This window comes from Vicugna pacos, chromosome 12 (genome assembly GCF_048564905.1).
Source record: "Vicugna pacos chromosome 12, VicPac4, whole genome shotgun sequence".
NCBI lineage: Eukaryota > Metazoa > Chordata > Mammalia > Artiodactyla > Camelidae > Vicugna > Vicugna pacos.
In genome coordinates, this window is record NC_132998.1 from 60,508,179 (window position 1) to 60,535,482 (window position 27,304).

Here is a 27,304-nt window from a genome sequence, read left to right on the forward strand (position 1 = left end):
GGGCCACGAGAGGGCAGCAGAACCCAGGCCTGTAATTACTGGGTAGGCCTCTCAACAATGGGCAGCAGGTACCTGGAGATGAATGAGACTCCTCTCATTCCTTCCTCTCAAGGCTCTAACAGCCTGGCAGGGAGTGGGATGGAGGAATTCTAGACCTTAGAGGGACCACATGAAGATATCTAGTCCCCATTTGAAAAGGTAACTGAGGCCCAAATGGGCAAGAGACCTGATAGAAGTTGCACAATGAATCACTGGCCAAAGCGAGAAGAGAAGCCAGGACCTCTGACTTCAGCTCAGAGTTTCTGCATCTCACAGATGAAGGAGTAGGGGTGGGCAGTAAAGGCTCCCCCGCCCAATCTGTCCAGGGAGAACAGTGCCATCCCACCCTCAGCCACCTCTGTGCTTCCCCCAGTCAGACTGGTCCTCCCTCGGGCCTCAAAGCAAGGAGGCAAGAACTCCAGGCAGCTCCCCTCCCCCACCCACAGGGACTTCCAGCAGGTTGCCCTGGTAACCAGAGCACTGCGAGTTTGAATATCTGTAGTCTGAAGGGGAGAGAATGCATAAGAAGAGGGGAAGGTCCTAGACCCACATATTTACCATTCATTCAGGCTTTTTTTTCTTTCATTCATTCATTCTACAGAAACACATGAGGCTAATTCTTGCCAGGCCCTGGGACCCAGAGAAGAAGAAAATCCAGGCCCTTCAGAATGGTGCTGTCCAATAAGATAGCCACAAATTAAAATTACATAAAATTTAAAATTCAGTTCCTTGGTCACTGTAGCCACATGTCAGTGCTTAGTAGTCACCAGTGGCTAGTGGCTATGCCATTGGACAGCACAGATACAAAACATTTCCATTATCACAGAAGGTTCTATTGGCCAGTGCAGCTCCAGAAGCTTACTCGCTCAGGAGAGCAACACAGAGAAAAACAGACCAGACCACACAGCATTGTGTGGGCTGCGATGTCCTCAACAGCAAAAAGCAAGTGACAAGGTGAAGATTACAGGAGATGCCAGGAGAATGCTTAGCCTAGTTCCTGGCTCAGGGTGAGTGGCTGGAGGATGTCTACCACCATATAGTGTTATAGTTACTGTAAGGATCTGTTTACATACCCATCTTCCTGAGCAGAGTGTGAGCTCCTTCCCAGCCCTAAGTAGTGCCTGGCACATAGTAAGTGCTCACTAAATGGTAGCTATTATTAATATCATCTTCATTATTACTATTGCTATGATAGAGGCAGAGGAGGGTGCCCAGCCCAGCCCAAGGGCTAGGGTCTGCTGATGGCCCGCAATGCCAGAGCCAGGCTGGGTGGTCTTGTGGGTGTCCTCAAGCCCAGGGGAGGGTCATCTTTGCATGCTCAGGGCCTTGGTACTGGGTCAGGTGGAGTGAGCACAGGTTCAGGGGAGCCCTGCCTTGGCCTGCAGGAACCCCAGCTTGCTCGAGGAAAGACCTTACGCGGGTGGGCAAAACAGTCTGAGGGTCACAGAACAAAACAGGGTGTGGGGCAATGCAGAGGAAGAGCAGAAGTGAGGCTGGCTCTGGGACCGCTGCAGTGTGGCCATATTTGCAGTATCCCTATTCTTACTGCAGACATCTCTCCACGGTCAGAGTCTGTGGGACACAGAGCAGATGTGAGGAGGGCAGGCAGCAGGGCACCACCTCCCAGGTGGCCTTGAGTCCGGGCCAGCCTAGCCTGGCCATCATGAGCCTCCCATGGCCCTTTGGGATTCCAGAGGCTCACAGCAGCCATTCACTGACGCCCACTGCTGAGAAACCAGCCCCTCCCTGCCCTACAGCCCAGCACAGCTGTGGATGTAGCTGGTGCGACAAGTCAGGAGACTGCTGGGCCCTTGGCCTGGGGACTGTAGCCTGGAGACTGAGTGAAAGCCCCTGAGGGGACCAGAGGGGTGAAGCTCCTGAGCTGGTCAGTATGGCCAGAATCTGGATGCAGAGGAGGTGAGGGCCCTGCACTAGAGCCAGCTTCCCAGACTGAGGACCAGCAGACGTTTCTTGTTCTCGGATAAAGGTAGGTGGGTATTTGTGGGTGGGGGGAGGACAGGACCAATTGATTGATAGGGCTGGAGGCTCAGTGAGGGGATGGGGATCTGGTGATGTTAGAACAGACAGATCTCAGAAATTCTGTCTCTGGCCTGCTCTGTGTGTGTGTACACTGAGGGTGGATGTTTGTGGTTAAGTGCAGGGTAAACACACGAGTGCCCAGGTACATGTGGTTGTGAGTAAGGGCCTGAAAGCAGGGTTGCAGGCATATGCCAAACAGGGACATGATGGAGGTCAGGGCAGCCTTGTGTACAAATGCATGACTGGAGAGGGATGAGGGGCTGGGGCACTGGGAGGGATGATGAAGACCCCTCCAGTGTCCCACCTTCCCTATCCTTGCTCCAGACTTTAGGGACCTAGAATGAGCCCCTGCTGCCAGCCCCGGCCTGGCCTCCCCAAGCATCATGTCCCGGCTTGCTGTGTTGAAAGCAGCAGAAACAACTTTGTTCCAGAGGGTGAGTTATACAGAGCCCAGAGTGTGCACCTGGCCATCTGGGAGCTCTGGAGCCCCCCTCGGGGAAAGCCTCATCTCTACAGACCACCAGCCAGAGTCCTTGACACCCCTGCCCCCAATACTGAATCCCCATGTCCAGGCTGTCCTACTGCTCCCTCTGCTGTCTATGTGTCCTTCTCCAGCCCCACCCCCAGCCCGCAGAGTGTTTCAACAGCGTCCTAGTACCCTCCTTGCCTCCACTTCTGTTCCCCTCTGATCTCTCTGTCACACTGCCCTGAGTGGCCACCTGCAGATCTGACCAGGTCATCTTCCAGGGCCTGAGCATTGCTGTGGCCTGGCCTGGGCCCCAGCGCACCTGCAGCCTTGTGTCCCACCTCCCCCCAGATATAGCCTGGGAGCCCCACAGTGGATTTTCAGAAAGATGACCCACTTTCTCACCTTCGGGCCTTCTGTGTGAATTTCCCCAGCCCCAGGCCTAGCCTCCCTCCTTTAACCCCAAGACTGAGCTAATGCTTCCCTCACAAGACTCACCTCCCTTGTAACTGCCTGCTCACTGCCTGGCACCCTGGGGTGGCAGGTTCCTCCAGGGCAGGGATTGTGGCTCACTCACTAGACAAATCTCCTACTGCAAGTGCTCGTTCCTTCTCCAGTTCCCAAACCTCCCCTTGTCTAGGGCTCTCTTCATTTCTAATTTCGGTGCTGATTTTGGCTCCAACAACAGGCCAGCCCAGGGCTTTTTCTTGGTTCCCTGCAGGAGCCCCAGGTGCAGACCCCTTCTGAAGCCAAACTGGTCGTCTCCCGGCCTCCTACCTGGACGCCTGAACTCCTATTTTGGCTGCTGTGGGTGGGAACCCAGAGTCCTCTGGCCCCTTCTGGAAGAGGCAGACAAGCTTCCAATAACCACTGCCCTCCACTGGGGTCCCTGGACATGTATAGATGACCCCCATGGAGCTGTCTGTGGAGACAGGGGCCACACTCAGGCCCAGGCAAACGGAGAGGTAAACCCCACCCCTGAGTCTCCTCTTGCTGGGGGCAGCCTGCTCATTGGATGCCACCCAATTTGGGAACATTCTCCCGCATTCACCTGGTGTCTAGGTAGGGGTGTGTGTGAGAGGGCCCACGTGTGTGAAGTGTGTAGCACAGAGCAGCTGGGAGCTGTAGGAGGGCTGTAGGAAGGGAAGTGTCCTCCACTGAGGACGTGGCAGTCCCCTAAACCAGGCCCCTGCAGAGGCGGTGCTAGCTGCTAGTCAGGAGGGGAAGGCTGCCACCTCCAGGACCCAGCACCTCACCCTTGCTTGGCCCCTTTTCTCTGTTGATCAGGGGAGAAAACAGAAGACCTGGATGGACAACGACTTTGAGATGCAGCCTCATGGAGCCCCAGGCCCCGGAACCTCCTCCTCCCACAGCCACCTCCTGGGGCGCCCTGCCCGCCCCTCAAAGCTCCCTGGAGGGGTATCGCCTCTCATCCCTGTTCTCAGGAAGACCATCCGTTTGGATGCCTTCCCCCAAAGCCACATCCCACAGGCTTCCAGCCGACCGGGCCTTGGAGTCAGGGCCCGGAGTGTGCCCCCACAGGAGACAGGCAAGAGCCCTGCGCCCAGAAAGCTCAGCTCCATCTCCTTAACACTCCGCCAGCACAGCCAGGCATGGCCCCTGGGCCCCCTACCTTCTTGCTGGAAAGAACTGTCCACCCCAGGCAGGGAGGCTGGCACCCATGGAGGAGGGAGGCTGCCTGCTCCAGGCTTACCATCTGTGACCCTAGTGCCAGGGGGCAGGGTCCACTCTGAGGGCCCAGGTAACCCAGGTCTGGCCAAACCTAGCAGGATGCCCATAGTGGAGAAGCCCCTGGTGGGTTCATACCTGACCCTACCTTTCCAAACCCGGTTAGCTCAGAATCCACCAGGTCCTGCAGGGCCAGGCTCACTGGGTCAGAGGCAATCTGTCCCAATGTCCGCCCATGTGCCCACTAGAGCTTCTCCAGGAAGAGGCAAGCCCCGATCCAGGGGTATTCCGAGACCCCGGCTGCATCTCCAAAGGGCTACCCCTATTGTGGGGCCTGCGATGGCCATAGATTTGACTACTCTGGACACAATGAGGCCAGGCACAGTCAGACATTCAGCCACAATGGCCACCAATAGACCTGGCTTGGCTGTCAACTTGGCTACACCAAACACATCCGAACTGGACACAGGCACCGAGCTCCCTGATCTGGATACCAAACTGGGCACAGCCATGGACTTGGCTACAGCAGGCACAGCCAAGCCAGATTCAACCGCAGAGTGCACAGCCATGGAATGGGTAGCAAAAGACCCAGTCAATCTGGGCACAGTGAGGCTGGACACAGCCATGGCACTGGCTAGAGAAAATGCAGTCAAGCTGGACATAACTACGGATTCTCTTGCTTTGGCCACAAGCAGGCTGGGCACAGCCATGAGTTCAGTTGTGCCAGTCACCCCAGACCCAGCCCTTGGGGAGACCACACTGGACAGTGTCATTAACCTGACTACATCAGACATTGCCAACTACCCATTAGGGCCAAACAAAAGCGCAGACCCAGTTCTGGACCATGCTGCAGCTGATGCTGCCACAGATGGGGGCACAGAGCCCACCACTCTGGACCTGGCCAGAGAAACCAAAGGTAAGTGCAAAGAGCTGGCTGGGGATACACTGCACTGCTGAGGAGGGCAGGGGTGTGTGGGCCTGGAGTTGGATTATGCTTGAGTAGATCCAGAAAGGGAAGGGGGACTTTAGGTCAGAGTTGAATGAGCTGGGGGAAAAGGGAGCAGGGTTGAGGGGCAGAACACAGAGGATGCACAGAGCTGGGTCCCAACGTACTAGTCAGAGATCAGGTTGAGAGAAGCCATCAGAAGGAAAGTTTTGGGGGATCACTTGTGGGAGAGCAATTATGCTGAATCAGTCCATTAGCATCATCTGTGATTCCAAGAGCTGAAATAATCGGGTGATCTATAGGTGAACCCAGCTTTAAAAGCAAACCACCTGTATGAAAATACAGACAAGCACTTCGGTAAGTGGCAGTTTATGAAACAGTCGACACTGCCTGGGTCCTCTAGATGTGAAGAGTGATCTCACCTGAGACCTTCTAAATCATTCACATTCAGCTTTTCAGGAAGATCCTTGTTGCTTAAAAGGTACCTCACCTGGAATTCTTTCTTGGTCCCCTACCCCCAGCCCTTAAGTCCTGGAAGGTGAGTTGGAGACTTGTATGTATGGAAGTTCTTCTACATGGAACTATGAATACGTCAACACAAGAGCTAGTTCATTTGGTCTTAGAGGGGCTGTGACGTGCCTAAAGTCACACAGCTGGTTGGTGACAGGAAACTAATGGGAACCCAGATCGTGGAATTTTCCTTTGGGCAGTCTCATTCCCAAGATTTCAAAGGCTCAGAGATTCCAGGCCTGGCAGATGCTTGGAAAGCATCCAGTCCACTGGCTTAATTGGGGTTCGGGGTTGTAAGACTCCTTCTCACTGCACTCTGCACACTCAGTCTGGAGGACCTCACCCAGGCTCTGGTCTTCGCTCCTCCCTCTGGAACCTCAGCTCTCTTTGCATCGTCAGCCCAGCCCTCTCTCCTGAAATGCAGATGTGGGCAGCCAGTGGCCTGCTGCACCCCTCTACCACACAGCTCCTGGGCATGTCCAGAGGCAGCCCTTTTCTTCCTGATTCCTGCCCTTCCTGATCTCACTCCCTCAGCTGCAGTCACAGCCATACTAGAAATCTGGCTATCTTCCTCTTCCTGATCTGCCTCTCTCCTTCACCCCATTCAGTCTGATTCCAACTCTGTTGACCAACCTCCCCAAAACTTGGCGCCTGTCCCCTCCTCTCCATTCCTCTGCCCTGGGAGGCCCCCCTCTTGTCCCCACAGCTGCCACAGAGACTCACATAGTCCACCACAGCACTTTCTGTTTAACAGCTGTTGGTGACTCACCGTTATCTTCCTTTAAAGTCAGATCCTTAGCCTGGCTTCCAAAGCTTTGGGCTTTTCCAGCCTCTTAGCTCTATATCCCTGTCTGGAATTTTCCCTGCTTTGTTGCACCCAGGAGCTTGTCCCCAGCAAGCATGCAGCTCTTACCTCTGGGTCTCCTCAGCTCCACTGCCTCCTCACCATAGAATGCCTTTCCTTCCTCCCTCCCACCTCCATTTGCCTTTCCATCTTGACCCTCATCCTCTCCAAGAAATCCTCCAAAATCCCTCATCCCCAGGGTGCCCACCTCCCTGCACCCACAGTATCCTGTGCATACCCCATCCCCGGCATCAGGACAGTCCAGATTTCTGTCTTACCCCACCAGACTCAGAGCTCTTTGAGGATAGGGACAGTGATCCTCATTCTTGTCCCCGAAAGGCCTGTCAATATGCTATCCATTAATGTTCTTCTGATGGGTAAACTGAGGCTCAGGAAAGTTCCTGACCAGCTCAAGGTCATAGGGCTCATCATTCCAGAGCCAGGCCTGGAACCCAGGCTCTTGAATCAGGGTTCTGCAGGCACCCGCATCTGGGCAGAACCGCACCGAACCAGCCCAACATACCAACCAACGCATGACTCACGCGCGCGAACCGCCTCCCGCTGCTGCCACCGGTCCCCTGCGCCCCCTGCCCTGCCCAAACCCGCCCCCTCCTAGAGGGTAAAAGGCCGAGAGCAGGATCGAGGCGGAGGGACCGGGGCTGGGATGCGGGCACCCTCCCCCGCCCGGCATCTCGAGCCTGCAGGCACAGCGCCCCCGCGCGCCTCCCCGGCGGCCCGCAGCCCGCGCCGGGTGCCCGCTCCCGCGTGCGGGCGGGCGGGGAGCGGATGCGGGCGCGGGCGCTGTGGGAGGGGGAGGGGCCCTCGGCGGGTCACGTGGTGCGGGTGGCAGCGGCGGCGGCGGCGGCGGCGGCGGCGGCATCGGTGCGTGCGGGCAGGGGCAGTGCTGCGCGGAGCAAGCCGAGTCGAGGTCCGGGGCGGGCGCGGCGGCGCGGGGCGCAGGGGCGGCGCGGCCGGGCCGCGGGCCTGGCGGGTGGGCGGAGAGCGCGGAGGGGCGAGGCCCGGCTGCAGGGGCTGCTCGGCCCAGGAGGAGCCCGCGCCCCGCGTAGCCTTGCAGCCCCGCGTCCTGAGCATCTTCCCGGAGGAAAAGAGACAAAGGAGGATTCATGTCCAAAGGTAAGGCGGCCAGCCCGACCACCCGCGCCCACTGGGAGGAGGCTACGGCCCCCTAAAACCCGGCTGGAGATGCTACCAGGGGGAGGGTTGATGAGCCGAGGAGCCCACGCGCGGTGACATATGCACGGACACACGCACACACGGTGGCACACACCCCAAGATATACATGCCGGGAGAAATGCACGTACGGAAACGCGGGGAGATTGAGACCCACGAACACACAGTAGGCACCCAGATGCGCACAGAAAGCCCCACGCTGAAGCACACCAAGACATGCACACCACGCACAGGTATCAGGGCCACCTACAGCCAGATGAGACCCGTGCGCTGACATATAGACCCCTTCTCCCCCACACAGGCGCACACTGAGACAGGCACCAGCTGGTGGTCTCCAAGGGAACTTGTTGGCCTCCAGAGAACTGGGATGGAGGAAGCGCGTATCCCAGGCCCTTTGCTCCTCTGAATGGGAAAGTACTAAGATATCTTTTGTGATTCTTTTTCTGACGAGGAGGGGGTGGCTGGAGCTGGGGTGGACTGGGAATTGCCTCTGTGGGTCGGGGTGGGGTCTTGAAGGCTGCTGAGGACTGGGGGCTGGGGTAGATCTCCAGCTCCAGCTACAGAAGGAGGAGCTTCCCCACCCCCTGGACCCCTACTAAGCCAAGGAGGCAGGTGCTAGTCTGGAAAGATCCCTTCTCCCTTCTGCCACCTTCCCAACAGAGGGGTGGGGTCCCTGGGCCAGACAAAGACAAAGCCATTCATTTGCCTGTAAAAGAAAGCACCAGGGTCCTTCCTTGGCAAGGAGATGGGGGTGCGGTTTCTGTGGGGGCTCAGCCAGAGCTGAGTCAGGTGGACAGTGCCTCTCCCTGGAGCACTGATGGGGCAGGTGGCTCCTGGCAGGAGGTGCTGCAGACAGATCCCTTCCTCTCCAGGGGCCCTGGAAGAGCTGGGAGCTTAGGAGGGGCCCCAAGAACCATCTAGCAGGATGGCATATTTAAGTTACATCCTGCTGTGACCCCATCCTGAGTTCTTCCCCACTCTTGGGGAACTCCCCTCCAGTCCCTGTCGCAGGGGAAGGAGAAGGTCTTATAACAGTCTACTCCCTTGACTGTGGCCTACACAAGAGCCATTTGCCGGATGGAGGTCAGCTGCTCTGCCAAGGGAACAGCATGTGAGGGAGGAGAAAGGTGTTGGTTCTGAAGTAACAGCTGCCTCCAAGTGAGGCTTGCATTCATTCATTCATTCATTTATTGCTGAGTATCTTGTTATACTAGGTGCATTGGGGCACAGAAATCAGTAAGACATGGCCCCTGCCCTGAAGCAGGGTGGCAACTGGCCTATGTTCAGTGCCAGGTAATTTGTGTCCATGCTTTTTTTTTTTTTTTTTTTTTTGTATAAGCTTCATAGCATCCCGGAAAGGTACATACGATCCCTGTTTTCCTGAGGACAACACTGAGGCTTACAGGGGTCACCCAGCCAGGAGTCAAAGATGGCCCAGCTGCTAGGACCAGGGGAGCTGTAGGCGCGGAGGATGGAGCTACAGAATTCAACTCCAGAACAGCATTTGTTCTGCGCCCTGAGGGTCTTTGTGTACTGGTTAGGCACCCTCGCCAGACCGGGCCCTTAGGGGCAAGGACCTTGTCTGGGGTCTAAAAGTATCCTTGGCATTTGGTCTAGGATTTGGCTGGAGTGGGCTCCCATTTGACAGCATATGGAATGGTCTGGCTGGGATGGAGTGAGTGAATGAATGAACAAATGAATGTGCAGAGTATGAAGGTACTCAGGGGGCCGAGGCAGCTGAGAGGAGAAGCATCCACATCAGACTGGGATGCAGAGGCTTCCCTGGGGAGTGGCACTTGGGCTGAGTGGTGAAAGAAGAGGAGGAGTTAGCCGGGGGCTGGAGGGGCAAAGGGCCTTCTGGCAAAGGCTGTGACACGGTGACCCCCCCACAGGTTTGCAGTACTTGTGGCTACCGGGTGGTCGTTAGCATGTGACTGACATGTAATTGCCATGTGGTTGGGAGGGGCGCCCTGCCAGCGGGAGCTCTCTGTAGTGTGCACATGGGCGCTAATAGTGCTTGTTGGAAGAATGAAAGTGAGATCTGCTTCCGTGCTAGACCTGCAGCAGGCCTGTCGGATACCCTGGGAGATGCCTGGGAATCGGGTAGGCCGGCCCCTTTTCTCAACCTTGGTCTGTCTTTTGGGAATGATCTTTGAGGTTGCTGCAGTTGACAGTCCAGGGCTGAGCAGGCCCCGATGAGGACACACATTTTATAAAACTATAAAAACTCCTGTAAATAAATACAAGACTCAATTTCTAGGTCTGTAAAATGAAGTAAGACACCCCCCCACCCTCCACACACACATACATACACACAGATGGATCTGTCTCACAACACGGATTGTGAAGACCAAATGGGCTAGCTGTAGAGGCATGAGGGAAATCAGTAGGGCCAGCCGTGTGAGCAGCTGGGCAGGGAAAATGGGGCATTGGCCCCAAATGCAGGTGTGCTGAGTGGGGCCCAGGAGCCACATGCAGAGTGTGGAAGAGCAGGCCAGACGGCTGAGAATCAGCTGCTGCAGGGCTGAGCCAATCTTGCTGCCTTCAGGAGCTGCCTGGCTGGCAACAGCTTCCTGGGAAGCAGGAGGGAGCCACGCCAGGCCCTGGGGAGGTCCTGAGACATTGTCAGATTTGGCTGTGACTGGGAGTGACAAGGAAAGAACAGTTTCCAATTGAGGGAGAGAGTCTTGCCAGGAGCAATGGAAGGACCAGGTGGTGGGGGTGCGAGAACAGACTCCTGGCTGGGTTTGGGGGTGGGGGAGGGAGGTGCTCCTGTCCCCTCTCCCTCTTTCCCATCTGCTGCTCCATCAGTCCTCCCTGTAAGCCTGAGACTCTGCAGGGCGGTAACCATGAACCATAGTGTTCTAGAATGGCAAAGCTGGAAGGGGGTGTCCAGAGAGCATGGAGTCCAGTAACTATGCTGTGTAATTAGCATCGGGGCACCTCCCTTTAACAAGTGCTTTCACGTGCACCGCTTCATTTCCCCTCCTGACAAACTGTGAACTTGAAAGGGGCAGGAACAAGAGGGTCCGGAACAGTGAGGTGCTGTGCCAGTGCTTCTGGGCACCATATCTCATGTGCAATGCTCACCCCAACCTTCATCACGATCCTAACCAGTTTGCAGAGGAGGAAGGCGCATAGTGGGAGGGGGTTCGCCCAAGTCCACAAAGCTGGCAAGTAGCAGAGCCAGGCTCTTTCCACACATGCCCATTTTATGGGTAGGGAAATGGAGTTGCTGTATCTTGAAACCCACCCTGGTAGGCAGGGGTCTGATCAGGAAACGCACAGATTTCTTTTGTATGTGCATATACTTGTGATCTGCCAGGCCCTGAGGAATGTTTGCCTTTCTCCACTGGAGAAGGGCTGTGACCTCAACCTCCCCTTTCTGCTGCCACCCACCATCCCAAGAACATGCTGTATCATCTGTACCAGTGACTGCCCCTTCTTGGGTCTCATCCTCTCCCCACTGGTCAAAAGGGAAGACTTACCCCACATTAGATTCCAAACCAAGGCTTGCAGGATGTCTGGGGCTCCTCAGGGCACAGACACCCCTACTTTGCAGCAGTGCTCATGGATCAGAGGGGACACTGAGGCTGGGAGACAGGGGTGATGCTCACTTGCAGAGACAGGCAACCCCATGTGCTTCTAAAAGATAAAGCAACTGAGTCAGTGACAGTTAATAGAATGTTAGGTCTAGTATCATAAAAGGTCTTTGCCCTTTATTTGGGGAGGCAGGGGCTTAGGTCAGAATAACACTTCAATCTCCTAGATCAGTGGTTCTCAACTAGGATGGTGTTGCCCCCAGGAGACATTTGGCATTGTCTGGAGATATTTTTGGTTGTTAAACTGGGGGCTGCTACTGGTATCTAGTAGAGACAAAGGAGGTCACTAAACATTGTACAGTGAGTAGAACAGCTCTCTCCTGACCCTGGCCACTGCCACAATAATTATCTGGCCTAAAATGTCAATAGTGCCAAAATGGAGAAGTCCCTGGGTTCAAGACACAGGTGTGGTGCTTTGGAGCAGCGAGGTACATTTGAAAGTGCCCCAGGTTTCTGGGCACTGGTCCATATTTTGCATCTGACTTGTTCTTAGGCAAGTTCTTTCCCCTCCAGGCCTCAGTCTCATCATGTGTGGAATGAGGGACCCATCCTGGATGATATTTAAGGTCCCTTTCAGGTGCAATTCTGTATGATTCTATATCCAGGGAGTAATACTGTGGCTTCCACGTGACCTCTGCTTTCCTCGAGCCCACCCCTCCCACCTTGGCTTTGCAGGGCTCCCAGAGACCAGGACGGACGCAGCCATGTCAGAGCTGGTGCCTGAGCCCAGGCCTAAGCCGGCAGTGCCCATGAAGCCCGTCAGCATCAACTCCAACCTGCTGGGCTACATTGGCATCGACACCATCATCGAGCAGATGCGTAAGAAGACCATGAAGACTGGTTTCGACTTCAACATCATGGTCGTTGGTATGGAGGTCGTGGGGTCCCTGGAGGGCCTGGTGGTGGGCAGCACTGAGGATCCTGTCTCTTTCTCCAGGATGACCTCAGCCCGGGCTTCGCTAGAATGAGCTCTTTCAAGGAGGGAAGATTTCACTGTGCTGGTCGCAAAGGCCTGACCCCTTTCTCCCCTTGAGGCTGGCTGACCCAAGGGCAGGGGCTGTGGGTAGATGGTCAGCCTGGCCTTGTCACCACCTGTCTGTACACAGGCAGCCTTATAGCCATGCTCAAGATTAAGCACCTTCAGGTGTGTGGCCTGGGGGCATCATCCTTGTCCTTCCCCATCTTCAAGGGCTGGGGAGAGGATCAGATGAAGAGTGGTCTTCTTTCTGATCTTTTGTAGTGCTTTAACGCCTAGAGAGAATTTCCAGGACATTGGTCACTAAGTAGTGTCACTGGGTCACAGAATGTGAGAGCAGGGAGGGACCTTTGCCTGATTTCAGTGAGACATTCTCTTGGTTGCTGAAGCAGGGATCTGGGGGCATCACCCTTCTTCCCTCCTCCTTTATCCCTAATCCAGTCAGTCAACAAGTCCTGTCCATTTTACCTCATAAATATCTCTCAAGTCCATCCATTTCTCTCCGTCTCCACTGCTACCAACCGAGGCTGAGCTGGGTGTCTCACCTGGATTGCTGCGGCCACGTGACTCAGTGCTGCTCAAAGATAAGGAACTGGGCCTGAGTGTAAATCATCTGGAAAGTCTGGCTCTAAAAAACATCGTCTAAACTAAACAGTGTGCTTGATGACATAAGTTGATGTACTTTCTGGTGCAAATTTCTTATCTTCTCAAGAACCAGTAGTACATGGTTCATGGACCCTGGCATCTGGGCCATGGGCCACATTCTAAGTGGCACTGACCGTCCTGGGTCTCTGTCTCCTTTCTCCTTCAATACTTTGTCCTCTGGTGACCAAATAATTTTCCAATCTACAGAACTCATTAAGTCACCCATCCTACTTACAAATCTTTCAATAAGTTTAAGGGTTTAAATTCCTAGCCTTGCCAGGTACCAGCTCTCCACTCATCTCCTGCCACTTCCCATGTAGCATTCTACTCCTCATTTATAAGGAACAGTTCTCCTGAACTTGTCATCCCCTTTCCTACCTCTGAGCCTTTGCATATGCTGCTCCCTCTCTCTAGAACCCCCCTTCCAGCTCCTCATGGGTCATTTGAAGTCATTCTTAAGTTTTAGCTTAGTTGTTGCTTCTCCCTGAAGTCCTCCTTGATCCCAGAGAGTCTGGATTAGATTCCCTTTGGTACACTGTTGTAATACCCTGCGGTCATCTCTCCTGTAGTGATTATTACAACATATAGTCATTATCTGCTTGTGTTTCGGTCTCCCTCACACCAGTCAGCTCCTTGAGGGTAAGGATGATGTTCTCCACTTGAACACAGTTCTCCACTCTACTTCCAGATCTAGCACAGCACTTGACACTCAAGAATAATTATGAACTTAATGGCCTTAAAAAACATCTAGACCAAGAATGGCAGGTACAAGACAGGTGGGCCACCTCTCCCCAGCAGCGCTCATGGCAGACGTCGTTGATTGGTTTTGGCACATATTCAGTACTGAGCCTTGATATAGCCTTTTAAACGTTAGACAAGTGGCTACTGCCAGTTGATCAGCTGGAATGAGAAATGTACCTTATTTGTCATCCCTGGTCTCATCCAATTCTCTCCCTCCCCACCATCCTACCAGTAGGGAGAAACGAAGGCCCAGAGGGATGAACGTGGCTAGTCAAGGCATTCAGGGAGAAAGCACAGCTAAGTCTAGAACCTTAGACTCTAGCCCCTCGCCTGGCCCTTTTCCTAATGTACCACAGGAAGGCTCTAGACCAGCTCTTCTCAGACTTTACTGTCCATATGCTTCGTCTGAAGTCCTGTTAAAATGCACATTCTGATTCATAGGGCCAGGGTGGGGCCTGGGAGCCCACGTTTCCTACCAGCATCCAGGTAATGCTGAGGCCACTCAGTAGTTGCAAGGCTTGCTGGTGTGATTCTTGTGCACATTGAAGTCTGAGAAGCACTGCTTAGACCAGTGGTTTTCAAATGTCTTTTGGTTGTGGAACTCTTCCTTGGAATGAAATCTTCTGCAGAACTGCAGTGTCAGGATGCAAAGTAATTCTGTCTTTACTTTTAGTATTATTAAAGACTAAAAGCTTAAGTCAAGCCTCCCCACCCCCCCCAAAAAAAACCCAGCACCAAAAATAAAACAGAAAACCACTGCACAAGACAAAAGCAGAGGCTGTCCCTTCCCCGATGGTCCAGGGCCTCCAGAAAGAGAGAATGTGGAATCCACCTGACGTTTCCCCGGGTCCTTCACCAGTAAATAGGAAACCGTTCCCACCCTCCTGCTCTCCCTCCCCGGTGAGGGATCAGACAAGGGCTTGGATCACAGCTGTAAAATTCTTTAAGCGGAAAGATATTAAGCTTGAGAGGTAGGCATGGAGCCTCCCTGCCTTCTCATCCTTCTGTTTTGCTGCAGGTCAGAGTGGTCTGGGTAAGTCGACGCTGGTCAACACCCTGTTCAAATCCCAAGTGAGCCGCAAGGCCTCCAGCTGGAACCGGGAGGAGAAGATTCCCAAGACAGTAGAGATCAAAGCTATCGGGCACGGTGAGGACCAGGCAGGGCCCCTGTGGGCGTTGTTCAGAGGGACCTCTGCCAGAAAAGGGAAAGGATGGGGCTTACTGGGGACTAAGATAAATGAAAGGCAACCTCAAGGCAGACTAGAATTAAGCCCTAAACCCCTGTGGAGCCAACTCCTTGGACTGTAAGTCCAGAAAAAGGGGCAAGGGAATTAGAAAGGAATGAAGTGGGGTTTGAGCTGGATGGATGGGTGGATTTAGACAGGCAGAAGGAGTAAGGGGGGCATTCCAGGTGCAGGGAACAACATGAACAGAGGTGGTGAGGTGAGGAAGACCCTGAACTCGACTTTCCCAATAATTGGTCCTGCAGAAGGAAGGAGCCTGGGTCTCCCTTGCTGGCAGGTAGCAGGGCACCTGGCATCAGCTAGAGGAATGACCCCCCTGGTGCCTTTGCCTTTTCTGCTCCCCACTCCAGTGATAGAGGAAGGTGGGGTCAAAATGAAGCTGACTGTCATCGACACTCCGGGCTTTGGAGACCAGATCAACAATGAAAACTGGTATGTCTGCGGGTGAGATTTCCACCCCTGATGTCTCCACGAGGCAGATACTGAGTGCACTGCAGATTCTCGCTGAGAACCATCTGCGCCCTCCATGCTGAGGTTAACTGGGGAGACTTGTTGAAGGGTGGGAGGGCATTTGTAAGGAGCAAGGGAAGAGGCCTGGATGGGGCCCAGGCGTGGGGATGGAGGGGAACAGCGCGGAGGGAGTGTCAGCCGAGGGACTGCAAGGAGATGGGAGTGGATCTATCACAGTAGGCAGGAGAGACAGAGCGCAGGGAACTAGGGTGCAAATCCAGGCTGACCTGAGGGCTGTGGCAGAGAGCTTGGCCTGTGGGCCAGATGTTGTAACCCTGGGTGGAAAACAGGAGAGAGGGGAGTTTCCAGGAGGAGAGAGCCTCTGAGAATTCACAGAGCAAAGCTGCAATGTCCAGCCACGAAGAGGTGCAATACGCAGCCCAGACGTAGATGGGAGTGTAGACTGTGGGAAAAAAAGCACAATGTAAGAGCTGTGAGTTGGCTTTTATTCACTGTCTTACTGAGGACTGTAGCCTTGGAGACAAGTGTCTCAGGTACCTCTGAGGAACCACTGTGAAGTTCTGCAGGGGAGAGGCCAGTATCTGTGTGATTTTGGCTTGGGGGTACATGCAGTCAGGCATCCATCGCAGTAAGAGGCTCCTGCTAGTCATGAGGAACAGATATCTCAATGACTTTAGTGCTTTTCTAAATACGGGAAGATGTAAGAATTTGGGTCCATAAAATTTTTTCCCCCTAAAATATAACTATTTAAGGGCCCATTTTCTGTGTTTTCCCAAAGCGTAGACAGTTTTATCTACTCTTTGTCCTGAATTCCTTTCAGGGTGGATCATAGGTCAGCGACTGCAGAGGCTAACGACTTAATCCTCGTAGAAGAGGATGGCAAGTGATATTCCCCGCTTTACAGAAGGTTCCAGGCAGGAGTTTGCTCCTAGACAGGGATGGAGACAGTTGTGCCTCTGTGAGGGAGGTGGGGTCTGCCACAGACAGACAGGGCCACCAAACAACACATTGGGAATTGGCTGTGTTGATCTTAGAAAAGTGGCTGGTTGCCTTCTCTGGTTGTGCGCATGCTCCTTGACAGAGAAAGGTTATTGTTATAATAATAGTAATGGTAACAATGAATCGTTGCCATGATTGAGTGCTTTCTATGTGCCGTTGTTACATTAAGTACTATATCTGTTCTTTCTAAAATCTTACATGAGTCCCTCCAGGTACCTATTGTTACTCTTTTGTTTTGTTTGGTTTCATTTTGTTTTAGTTTTTCCATTTATGAGAAAACTGCGTCAGAGAGGGGCAGAGATTTCCCCAGGGCTTCCCAGCTAATAAATAGTGGATGTGGGGAAAGTGAGTGTTGCTTTTGGGAGTAAGGTGTTCCTATGAGCTGTCAGAGGGCTAGGTTCCCGGGAAGTTCTGCCCTTGCTAACAGGGAAAACCATCCATGCGGGGCTGAGGGAAAATAGTCGGCTGGTAACCTAGACCCACCAGGAGAGGCAGGAATGAGACAAATGTGGGGGACTGCTACCTGACTATGCCTAAGATGAGCTCCCACGTGCTGTCCTTCTGGGACATCCATCTGCATTCTTCCCACCCTCCAGCTGGGAGCCCATTGAGAAATACATCAATGAACAGTATGAGAAGTTCCTGAAGGAGGAGGTGAACATCGCCAGGAAGAAACGCATTCCTGACACTCGTGTCCACTGCTGCCTCTACTTCATCTCCCCAACAGGACACTCGTATGTACCAGTGCCCCCCCATTTCTGGGCCTGGCTCTGTTTTGCATCTCCTCTACCCAGTCTGTAGTGTATAACCAATACCTAGACTCAGCTGGGGAGGGCCAGACGGGCCCCCATATAGTCATGGCCCTGTGATTACCCAGATTTCTTGCCAGGAGAGTGAAGCTGACCAGCATCAGCCCCTATGCTGCCCATTGGTGTTCTGGCACCATAGCACGACTGTACGGGCAGAGAGAGGCTGGAATATGTGAGCAGAGGGCTCCTCATTTATTCAATAAATAACTATTTTGCATGCCTGGAGTAGGGGGCAGCAAGAAGGGTGAAATGGGGAGAGACGGGTTTGCTGGATTGGGGCTGGTGTTTTGGGTGGGTGTGGGACCCAGCTGTTGGCATTTGGAGGGTGGCCAGCCCAGCATGCGTAGCCAGGTGTCTAGAGATGAAGGCTGGTATCCAGCAGGGTGTGGTGAGAACTCTGGTTGTGAGTGTCAGGCAGGGCTGCATGGTAGGGAGTGCTGGCAGGGAACAGAGTGACCCAGGTGGGCAGGCCGGCAGCCTTCCTGCTGGGGAGGTCTCATAACTTATTACTAAGCCTGGCTGCTCAGCTGGAGTTCAGTTCTTGAGAGAATGGCACAAGGAAGGCAGGCCCCAAATTTTGGAATAACCAGGTACTCAGCAAGTTTTTGATGGTGGAGTTTAGGAACTCAACAAAAAGGTTAACTTTATCCATCCCTAGAACCTGGACCCAAGGTCAGAGCAAGCCAGCAGACAGCCTGACTTAGTGAATCCACTGGACTGTGAACGAGAGCCAGATGGGGGCCCAGAGTCCAGAGGAAGCTGGGCCCTCAGACGGGGGAGGGGCCAAGCCCCAGCTGGACCCCTGCAGGACTAACTGGGGGCTGGGAGGAGGCCTACCAAAAAGTGCTGTCCCGAAGGCAGAGTAAGACACACACACAACCATGAGACAAGCCCATATGAGTAAGGATGACAGTCCACGGCTGTTCCCAGAAGGAAATCCCAGGTCAGAAAAGATGTGGTGAAGGAATGGTTTGAGTGGGGCTTAAAGAAAGCCAGGATCTGCATGGGAACCAAGAAAGAGAGAGGGAGGTGTTGGACCCTGTGTGGGCGGAGACTGTTCTGCAGATTTAGAGGGTGGGTGTGTGTCAGAGAAGAAAGGGAGCAGCCTCTTGGCCCCGGCCAGTTACCAGCCAGTCCTCCTGTCCCAAGGGTACCCCTGGAGTGGTGGCAGTGGCTGAGTTGGGGGGAGGGCAGGGTGGCTCTGACACCCCACCTTCTCTGGGCCCCAGCTTGCGACCTCTTGATCTGGAGTTCATGAAACACCTCAGCAAAGTTGTGAACATCATCCCTGTCATTGCTAAGGCTGACACCATGACCCTGGAAGAGAAGTCTGAATTCAAGCAAAGGGTGAGAAGGCCCCCTCCTCCTTTTCCTGTCCCCGTCCTTGCCGTTCCCTCCTCTGGTGCAAGCCCTCTCCTATCGTTCATTATTATATCTACCCCTATCCCCCACCGCCACTTCCCACCCAGCTCCTACTCTGCCGTTAGAGAGGCTGGACTAGTGGTGTCTGGGGACCAATGATGAAGAGAAGTTAGTGTAGCACCAGGCTTCTTCCCGCCCTCCAAACCTACCTGTGAAGACCAGTGAATACATGAATCACCATGAACATAAGAAACCACTCCTCACTGTTAGGTTGCTTGAAGGACTAGAATAACTAATCCTTATTGGTATCTTCCATAAGCTCTGTCCTGTGCTGGACACACAGCGAGTGGGTCTGGGGAGATGCAGAAATGTAAGACAGTTGTTGCCTTTAAGAAACTTAGAATCAAGTAGATTACTGAAGATACTGGATGGCTTCCTGGAGGTGAGACTTAAGCTGATCTTTGAAAGAGGACAAACAGAGAGACTTGGGTTGGGGGGGGTTCACCTGTCTTCCTTGCAAACAGGAATATAACAATTACGGTATGAGCACTGTCAATGTGGAATCTGCTCTGCACATAGTAGTTGTATGTACTACTTGTCTAAATCCAAATCTTACACACCCTAAGATAAACAAACTAGACCCCCAGACTCTTCCTCATCTCAGGCTGGGGTGGGCTTTGGTAATTGTATGACTAGGACTCCGTTTATTCAGGATTCTCCTGCTGCCCAAGGCCTTCAGAGATTACTGTGGATTATCAAAGACTGCATTCATCCCACTGACTTCAGCACACACACTCGCACATGCATGTGCACACACACATAGCCCTCTCTTCCATTATCCTGACACTTGGCTTCCTTGCTTCTCCTCCCTGCCTCTAGGTTCGAAAGGAGCTTGAAGTAAATGGCATTGAATTCTACCCCCAGAAGGAATTTGATGAGGATTTGGAGGACAAGACTGAGAATGACAAAATCCGGGTAGGTGCCTGGGACTCTGTTCATCACATGGGTGCCTGCCTTGGTCTCTCTGGAATCCATATCATGTACCACTTCTATCTTTCCACCTGCTTTTCCCTTTCCATGCTCCCTGCTTCACCTTGCCTGACTCAGACCAGAAGTGACATGGGAGAGAATGAGACCTTGGGGCCTTGGCCAGGACTATGAACCCTGCACTCAGAAAGCCAGTGCTCCCGTCCATGCCCAGACCACACAAAAGCCTCTTGTTCCTCCCCAGAGGCAGGTAGCATGAGGGTGTGGGGTGATGGAAGGGCACACGCAGGAAAAGCTTCATGCTGGGTTCTAAGGTATCTATGCTTTATCAGTGCTCTGTCTTAGTTTCCCCTTCTGCAAAATTCAGAGCTCAGACTAGATGAGTGGCTTTTTTTTCTCCCTAGAAGAACTCTTTAAAAAATTAAATGTCAGATAGAAATCCAAAATATAAAATGTAAAAATAGAGCTGTTTTGGTTAAGTAACATGGGCACAGAGCCCTACCTTCTCAGCAGTCCCTGGGAAATCTTCTGGGAATCTTAAGGCTTCATGGGACCTGGCTTAGAAACCATTGGCCTATTTGATTTCTAAGATCCCTCTCAATTCTAAGCGTCTACTCTTCTGTGATTTTGCATCAGAATCCTGAGTTCTAGTCTGAGCTTTTCTACTAACCACTGGAACTTGGGACAAATCACTCACCGGCTTTGGTCTTGAGTCTCCCTTTCCATCAAGCCTGGTAACCTACTAGAAGCCCCTTACCTGATGTAACTGAGACAGGTAGTTGGTCAGTTGATTGAAAAAGTCAATTAAAGTGAAGAAATCATTGAAAAAATGAAGCATACAAATCTTCAATCTTTTCAAATAAGTTAAAATATAAAGCACATCACATTCAATAAACATTCTTTTCACAGAGAGACAAGCCTTCTTCTTTGAAGATAAGTTCACTCTTAATGCAAAAGCAACTCTATCAAGTCTTTCTGAAACATTCAACTTAATAGTCAGAAAAACAGCTCTCCCCACTCATATGTCCTCAGCTTATGTAGTAGTTAATTTATCCAACTGCAATAACAGATACACAATAGGCACATAGATTTGGGACAGATACCTGGTGGAGCAGAGGGGCCTACACACATCAGAAAGCGGCCTTCGAGCTCTGGCAGTGGGGTCAGCAGGTGTGGGCCTCTGCCAGGGTGGAAGATAGCGTGAAGCTTCGGTTACTTTGGCTTTCAGATGGGTCGGTGTCATTTAAGAGGTCTATCCTAGCTAGCTCAGAGTTGTTCCGAATCAAACCACACCTGTTAAAGCACTATGTGCATTAAGTATGAAGCATTCTCCAGGTGAAGGAAAGCTGACTTACTGAGGTTAACCAGTGAGGCAGGGGTGCCGTCAGGGTTGGACCCAGGACTTTGGACTCCCAGTCCAGTGCTCCTTTTAGGAGACAAGAGCCTTGTCCTTGCCATCAGTGGGATCACTGTGAGTGTCACAGATGTGCAGTTCAAGTCCAGAGGCCCAGGACCGTATGCCCTTGGAGGCCCAGATGATGGGAGGATAACATGCATGTGTGTCTGGTTTGTCAGCAGGAGAGCATGCCTTTTGCTGTGGTGGGAAGTGACAAGGAGTACCAAGTGAATGGCAAGCGGGTCCTCGGCAGAAAAACCCCCTGGGGGATCATTGAAGGTAACGCAATGCATCTTCTTGAAGAGCTGGCTGCTGGTCAATTATGCTTATTTATTAAGCATCTGTGGGACAAGGCACAGTCCCCGGATGTAAGATATAAAGTGAATGCCAGCCAGACCCTGCTGAAAGGGGCTTACAGTCTAATTGAGAAGATGAGACTCACAGGCAGGAAGCAATAAAAGACAGATTTAGTACCTGCCCGGGAGGCGCTAGCTCGAGGGTCAAAGGAGTTCAGAACATGGAGAGATTAAGAGGGACTGGACAACCAGAGAAAGGTTTTCACATGAAAGGGGACACGATCTGACAAACTGCTGAAGTGTTGTTCAGATTTTGCCATTTTCATCTTATTGGGGATGGATGTGACCTTGAGAAGGTCATAATGATTCTGAAAGTTCTCAAAAGAATTGCTTTAGTGAGCACATTTAACATGCTAATGCTCTGAGGGGAGCCAGGGAGGTGTGACCGTTCCCAGAACACCAGCGCTGAGGCACTTGAGTCTCAGACAGCTTAAGTCTCCTGCCCAAGATCACATGACGTGTTAGTGGTGAAACTTGAATTTTTAGACCCAGATATTTTGATTCCCAATCCAAGATAATCCCTTTGTATTGTGCTGTCTCTCATTTTTCTATGACCCTTTGATGGGATTAAAAAAATAAATAAATAACGCTTCTTATCATCTGCCTTGAATGGAATTATTTATGAGAATATGTGTCCCACCCATTAGATTGTGTGACCAGGGGGCTTAATCTTCCTCTGCTCCTGCAGTCCTTGGCAAGTGATTTGCAAATAGTAGGCACTCAACTGATGTTGAATTAGATTTATCATGTAGCACATGCCTTTTTTAAGATGGCTTGATGATCTTCTATTTGTGTTCCTGTCTTCCAGTCAAATTATAAACTTCTTAAAGACAGGAATGGTGTCTTAGAACTTGGGCAAGTTTCTTAGACTCTCTGTGTACTAGTTTCCTTTTCTTTAAAGTGGGAATATAATTAATAGTCCCTCTTAGCTATTAGTCCTCAGAGTGCAGAACAGTATTGTGCCATTGTAGCTGCTCAATAAATACTTGTTCAGTGAATGGAATCCAGCGCACTGGAGGTCAGGGTGAGCACACCTCTGCAGGGGTGCCAGTAATCTGTCCCGTGGCTCTCTCCTGAACACCTCTGTGATCTGAACAGAAGTTCACTTCCTGGTGTTGCTGCGTTAGTAAAATGACCTCCTGTTTTGCTTTGTTCACAGTGGAAAACCTCAACCACTGTGAGTTTGCCCTGCTTCGAGACTTTGTCATCAGGTAAGATGCACCCCTCCCATCAGACGGCAGGTTTAATTATTTGAGGTCTGGAGGCCATCTGTTCAGCTCCCCTTCCTCAGTCTCCAGGTCTCTCTGACAGAGCTTTCTGTTCCAGTCCCAGCTCCCATCTTGAAGCAAATGGGTCTGAAGAGGTATCATTGGGTCCAAGTGATGTATTGGCCCCAGACATGGGTCCCCTCTTCCTCCTCCCACCCTTAATCACATCTCTCTCTCTTCTCACCCTGTGTCCTTCAGGACCCACCTCCAAGACCTCAAGGAAGTGACACACAACATCCACTATGAGACCTACAGGGCCAAGCGCCTCAATGACAATGGCGGCCTCCCTCCGGTGAGCGTGGACACAGAGGAAAGCCACGACAGTAACCCATGACGACTTTTTCCTCTGTATCATCACACATACCCACTTCTCCACACACACACGTCCCAAACCACCTTCTTCCTTTCTGCTCTGTCCCTCAGGCCTGTCTGGTATTTGTGGAGCATCTTGTCTACAGTGTGTGTGTGTGTGTGTGTGTGCGTGTGCGTGTGCGCGTGCACATGCACGTGTGTGTATGTGTGTATGTGTGAGAGAGTGCTTGCGTGTGCGTGTGCAGGGGTGGGGTATTTTCACTTCCCTCCCTGGAAAGTCCCTTGTAAGTTTGGTTCCTCCATGGCTGTCCATTATCTGTCTCCTTTCCTTGTGTCCCAGAGCAAAGCCATGTGCCTCACTCAAGAGGTCTGGGGGAGGTTTCATTTACAAATGATGGGAGCAGGTGAGCCACTGGTAACTCTTCTTGTCTCTGAACCCACCTGCAAACAGGGCCTGAAGAGATTCTCCAAGGACAGTCTGTGGAGCTAGATCTAGGAGGGGCAGGAGTTGAGGACCTAACCCTCCCTGTAAGCCTGGGGTGGCCTGGGGTAAGGGTAGGACTTTCTGGGAAAAGGAAGGCCAGGGAAGAGGAGAGAAATAGGCCAGAGCTGGGCTCCTGTGGAAAGAATTAGTGCCGAGAAGTGGGGAAGAGAGCTCCACCCTTCCGTCTGTGTCACGTTCACTGTCCAAGAGCCACCACCTGTCCCTGTCGCAGACTGTGCTTTCCAGACTCCCTTCACCTTACTCCTCTCTGCTCCCCCTGTCTCTCTTCCTCTTGCCTTCCCTTCCCTCCTTCCGTCATCCTGCTCCTCTCTGACTTCTTTCACTTCCTTTTAGACTACTCCACTTTAGCTTCATTTTCTTATCTTTAGGATTTATGCCCAGTCTACTTCCAAAAATGACCTTAGGTCACATAAAATCACAGCTGAAATCACGGGATGGTACAAACTGAGATTACAAGAGAAATCAGACCTATAGAGAGGCTTGGGGAAGAAAGTTTCTGCAGTCGAGCACTGAAATTGGCCCTGAGCTTGTGGGCCACCCAGCAGAGGAGGACACAGTGAGTTATGTGGTTCCCAGCATCTGGTTAAAGACACGCATGTGCTGGTCAAGTGAGACAACCTTTTTTAAGGCATTAAGTTCTAGAAGAACTGAATGTAAAGAAGTATTAAGAACAATACACAGTATTTGTCTTTCTTGGTGGTTGGCTTCAGAGACAGTGTTAAGCCACACTTCCCTTCTCTCCATCAGGATTCTTCCTCCTTAAAGCTGGCTTCTCTGTTTCTCACTTCTTCTTGTATATACTTGACCTCTCTTTACCTCTATCCTCTCTCTGGTATTGCAGCTAGTGGCATTTTTGTCTGTCTGTCTGTCCTCCTCTGCTTTTCCCGATCCCCCTTCCTAGTGATACCCACAATCATACATGTAGCCTTTTCTTGCCTTTCCCTTCAGCCCTATATTTATTAATGCATATATCTCCCCTGTTGTTTTACAAACAAGTTACTCTTTCTCCTTTAGTCTGTAAGATGGCTGAAATTTGGGGCTGGGGAAACAATTTAGCCTTAGGCAAGGGAATAACAAATGATACAGTTTACAATAACCTCTTACAGCCTCCTGTTCCATCTCCTGGTCCAGCCCTAGGTGTTGTACTGCTCCTCTACAAATCCCAGCATTTATGGTCCCTTATCACTCAGGTGCTAGGAAAACACATAGACTTAAGACCAAGATTCAGTGGACCAGGAGAAAGAGGTGGGTGATCAGATTGCCAGCGGCCCGAAACTTATGGTCACAATCTTTCTTCAAAGCTCCTTACCAATCCAACCCACATCTTCCTTCATTCACAAAGTTATTCCAGGGTAGGCACCTGTCAGGATAAAACAGAGGCAGGGCTAGAGCCCAGAGGTTGTGACATTTCGGCAAAAGCCTGATCCCTGGCTTTTACAGAGACATGGGACAAGACACCTTGGCCTAGCAGGGAAGGTCTAGGAGTGGGGTGGTGGGCATTGGAGAGGCTGAGTAGGAGAGTGATGCTTGGTGCCCCGAAACCATGATCTCATCCTCCCTGGAGAAGCTGTTTTATATGTCTGCTGCCAGCTGCTGGTCTCCACACCCTCAACCGTTCTTAACCCCCTGCAGGGAGAAGGCCTCCTGGGCACTGTCCTTCCACCTGTGCCAGCCACCCCCTGCCCCACTGCTGAATGAAGGCCATTTCAAGCACCGCTTCTCCCTCCATTCCTCTCAGCTGTTATTGCTGCAGGGCCACGCCCTTTTAGTGCGGCGCATGTCCAGCCCACCACCACAGCCCCTCTCAGCCCCCAGCAGGTGGGAGGGGCCAGCTGCCTCTTTAGGACAGTGGCTTCCTCCATTTATCCAAACCGCCCCTCTCCTCCCAGTGGAATGGAGTTCTCGCCAGCACTGCCCTCCTCCATCGTCTGTGTCAGCCGGTCCTAGCCCATCTGTAGGGTGAAAAGAACTCACCAAGAGCTTCTTCTGCCCTTGCAAATCCATACCAGCTACTTGTAACCATCTCCAAGGAAAATGACATTGCTCCCTGTCCATTCATCTGCATGATCTGCTCTTGGCTTCCTTCAAGGGTCAAGAAAGCAACTTTTCTGCTTGTCAGATTTGTTGACGTCAGCTGTGTGAGCCCCAATGTGGGACAAGGGTGTCTCCTTCATTGCTTTAAGCTTATTTATAAGGATGGGTCACTACAGATGTGGAGGAGCAAGGGCTAGGATCACTTTTTAAAAAATCACCACTTGTGACTGGCCCAGAGTGCAGTCACACACCCTCCCTACCCTGTAATGGAGCCACTTAGGAAGAATGGCTTTCCTGAAGAGTCATGTCTGGAGTTGACTTCCTTATCCTCAAACTTTAAATAAGAACTAAACACACATACAAAACTCCAGAAACTCACAAAATGTAAACTCTAGGAAGAAGAAAAGTACCCTTCTGTCCACTTAGCAATAAAAAGGATCTCTTCCCACCTACCCTGACTATCCTATTCCCCACCCCCACCACAACCCCAACCCCATTAATGTGAGTAATGAATTAGCCTGGCCACAGTTGGTCACTGTAGGCTAGTGGAAAATCCCCAACGGAGGGCAAAGCCCCCTATCAGATGCATGAATGTTTGCGAATGTTGGCTGCCACTGCCCCACACACTGTCTTTATGGAATACTCCCTACCCACTGCCCCACCATTTCCACCTGGACACAACTTGTTCAAAGGCTGGTGACTTGTGGGCCATTCATCTACAACCAAGTCCCGATGGAGCAAGAGGCCCAAGCCTAGGGGATGCAAGAACGACCCATTAAATGTTACCAGTCCCAGCCAACCTTTTGGTGACATGGTTAAATTTCCCAATTGAAACTAAGCCAACAGACACTCAAACTGGTTGTGTAAATGTTGCTAGACTTTATGTGTTGTACAACTAAACATTGCTGTTTGAACAATAACTGTCTGGCCTGTGTCTTATTTGTGCTCCTCATTCCTTGAGTAAATCAGCTATTACATTATTTCACCCATGTGTGGAGGCTGAGGCAAGGACCATCTTGGTAAGAAGTGGACACAGGAATTAGAGATGGAAAACATTTTGTGAGGTCAGCTCATCTTCAGTTGGCATGAAGTTGGACCTCAGTCATGATTCCCTGGAGTTTTGTATCCAAAGTGGATGATGGAGCTGTCATACTTGACCTTAAGGGAAGCTGTGCTCTGCATAGTCTGTCTTCTCCAACAGAAACAAATTTTTTTCATTCAGTTAATTTCCTAGCCTTTCCCCTTGTTTTTCCAGGAGGTATAAAAACCAAATCTATGAAAGGAGTGGACCCATCTTGCCTAGAAACCTGCCTGCTTTGCAGTGAAGACATTTTAAGAGTTTAGAATTTAAATTTAAAGCACTAGCTTATCTCTTGCCTTTTCCAGACTTAAACCAATCCATCCTCTCTTTGAGGTTCACAGTCTTCTATAGCAGCAAATACCACAACTCTCACCTGTATATTATTTCCCTGAATTTGAATGTAACAACTGTACACAAATGTGCTCGGGGTCTTAACATTCTGTAGGGTGAGCACAAGGTACAGATGTATGGTTGGGGGATCAAGACTGGAGGAAGACAAGTCAGTAGGCTCTTGGAATCATTCAAGTAAAATGATGAGGGCTGGAATTAGAGCAGCAACGCCAAGATGGAGAGAAATGAGATCTGAGTGACTGAGCAGTTTAGTAAACAAAATATCATGGCTGAAAGAAACCTAAGAGTTCTTCTAATCCTTCCTTCAAACAGACATGGAAACAAGTCTAGAAAGCTAATCATCTTGCTCAAGATTGCACAGTTACCAGTGCAGGACAGGGCCTAGGTGTCAATGCTTGTTCTACTGCTTCACATCATTCTGATGAAAGTCTTATACTTTA

The 27,304-nt window shown here is 51.7% G+C and overlaps 1 protein-coding gene and 1 long non-coding RNA gene across 7 annotated transcripts; one reads left to right on the forward strand and one right to left on the reverse strand.

Annotated features, from left to right (window-relative positions):
• The first annotated feature begins 1,907 nt into the window (after positions 1–1,907).
• On the forward strand, positions 1,908–26,349 carry SEPTIN3 (septin 3). Of its 6 annotated transcripts, none has more exons than XM_072973613.1 (12): positions 1,908–2,026; positions 3,833–5,150; positions 12,003–12,194; positions 14,708–14,836; positions 15,284–15,365; positions 17,000–17,137; positions 18,442–18,559; positions 19,454–19,549; positions 21,137–21,236; positions 22,473–22,524; positions 22,780–22,873; positions 25,031–26,349. In XM_072973613.1, exons 2-12 carry the CDS (start codon positions 3,854–3,856, stop codon positions 25,094–25,096), a joined length of 2,364 nt encoding a protein of 787 aa, XP_072829714.1. In that variant the 5' UTR covers positions 1,908–2,026; positions 3,833–3,853; the 3' UTR covers positions 25,097–26,349. The 6 variants fall into 6 exon arrangements, with proteins under 6 accessions (XP_072829714.1, XP_072829712.1, XP_072829713.1 ...); XM_072973611.1 differs by lacking the exon at positions 1,908–2,026 and adding an exon at positions 2,446–2,513; XM_072973612.1 differs by lacking the exon at positions 1,908–2,026 and adding an exon at positions 2,446–2,513 and having other exon boundaries at positions 21,140–21,236.
• On the reverse strand, positions 15,869–18,919 carry LOC140700297 (uncharacterized). Its single transcript, XR_012078686.1, has 2 exons — positions 18,784–18,919; positions 15,869–16,046 (listed from the first exon to the last, which is right to left on the reverse strand). It is a non-coding gene; the product is annotated as an uncharacterized lncRNA (long non-coding RNA).
• Positions 26,350–27,304: the final 955 nt, after the last annotated feature.

Excerpts from the sequence above, each read along its gene's own strand:
- SEPTIN3 (XM_072973611.1), top strand. The coding sequence starts at position 2,463 with ATGTCCCGGCTTGCTGTGTTGAAAGCAGCAGAAACAACTTTGTTCCAG. Across the intron at positions 5,151-12,002 it reads CCTGGCCAGAGAAACCAAAG|GGCTCCCAGAGACCAGGACG; the intron begins GTAAGTGCAAAG and ends TTGGCTTTGCAG. Across the intron at positions 22,525-22,779 it reads CTTCGAGACTTTGTCATCAG|GACCCACCTCCAAGACCTCA; the intron begins GTAAGATGCACC and ends TGTGTCCTTCAG.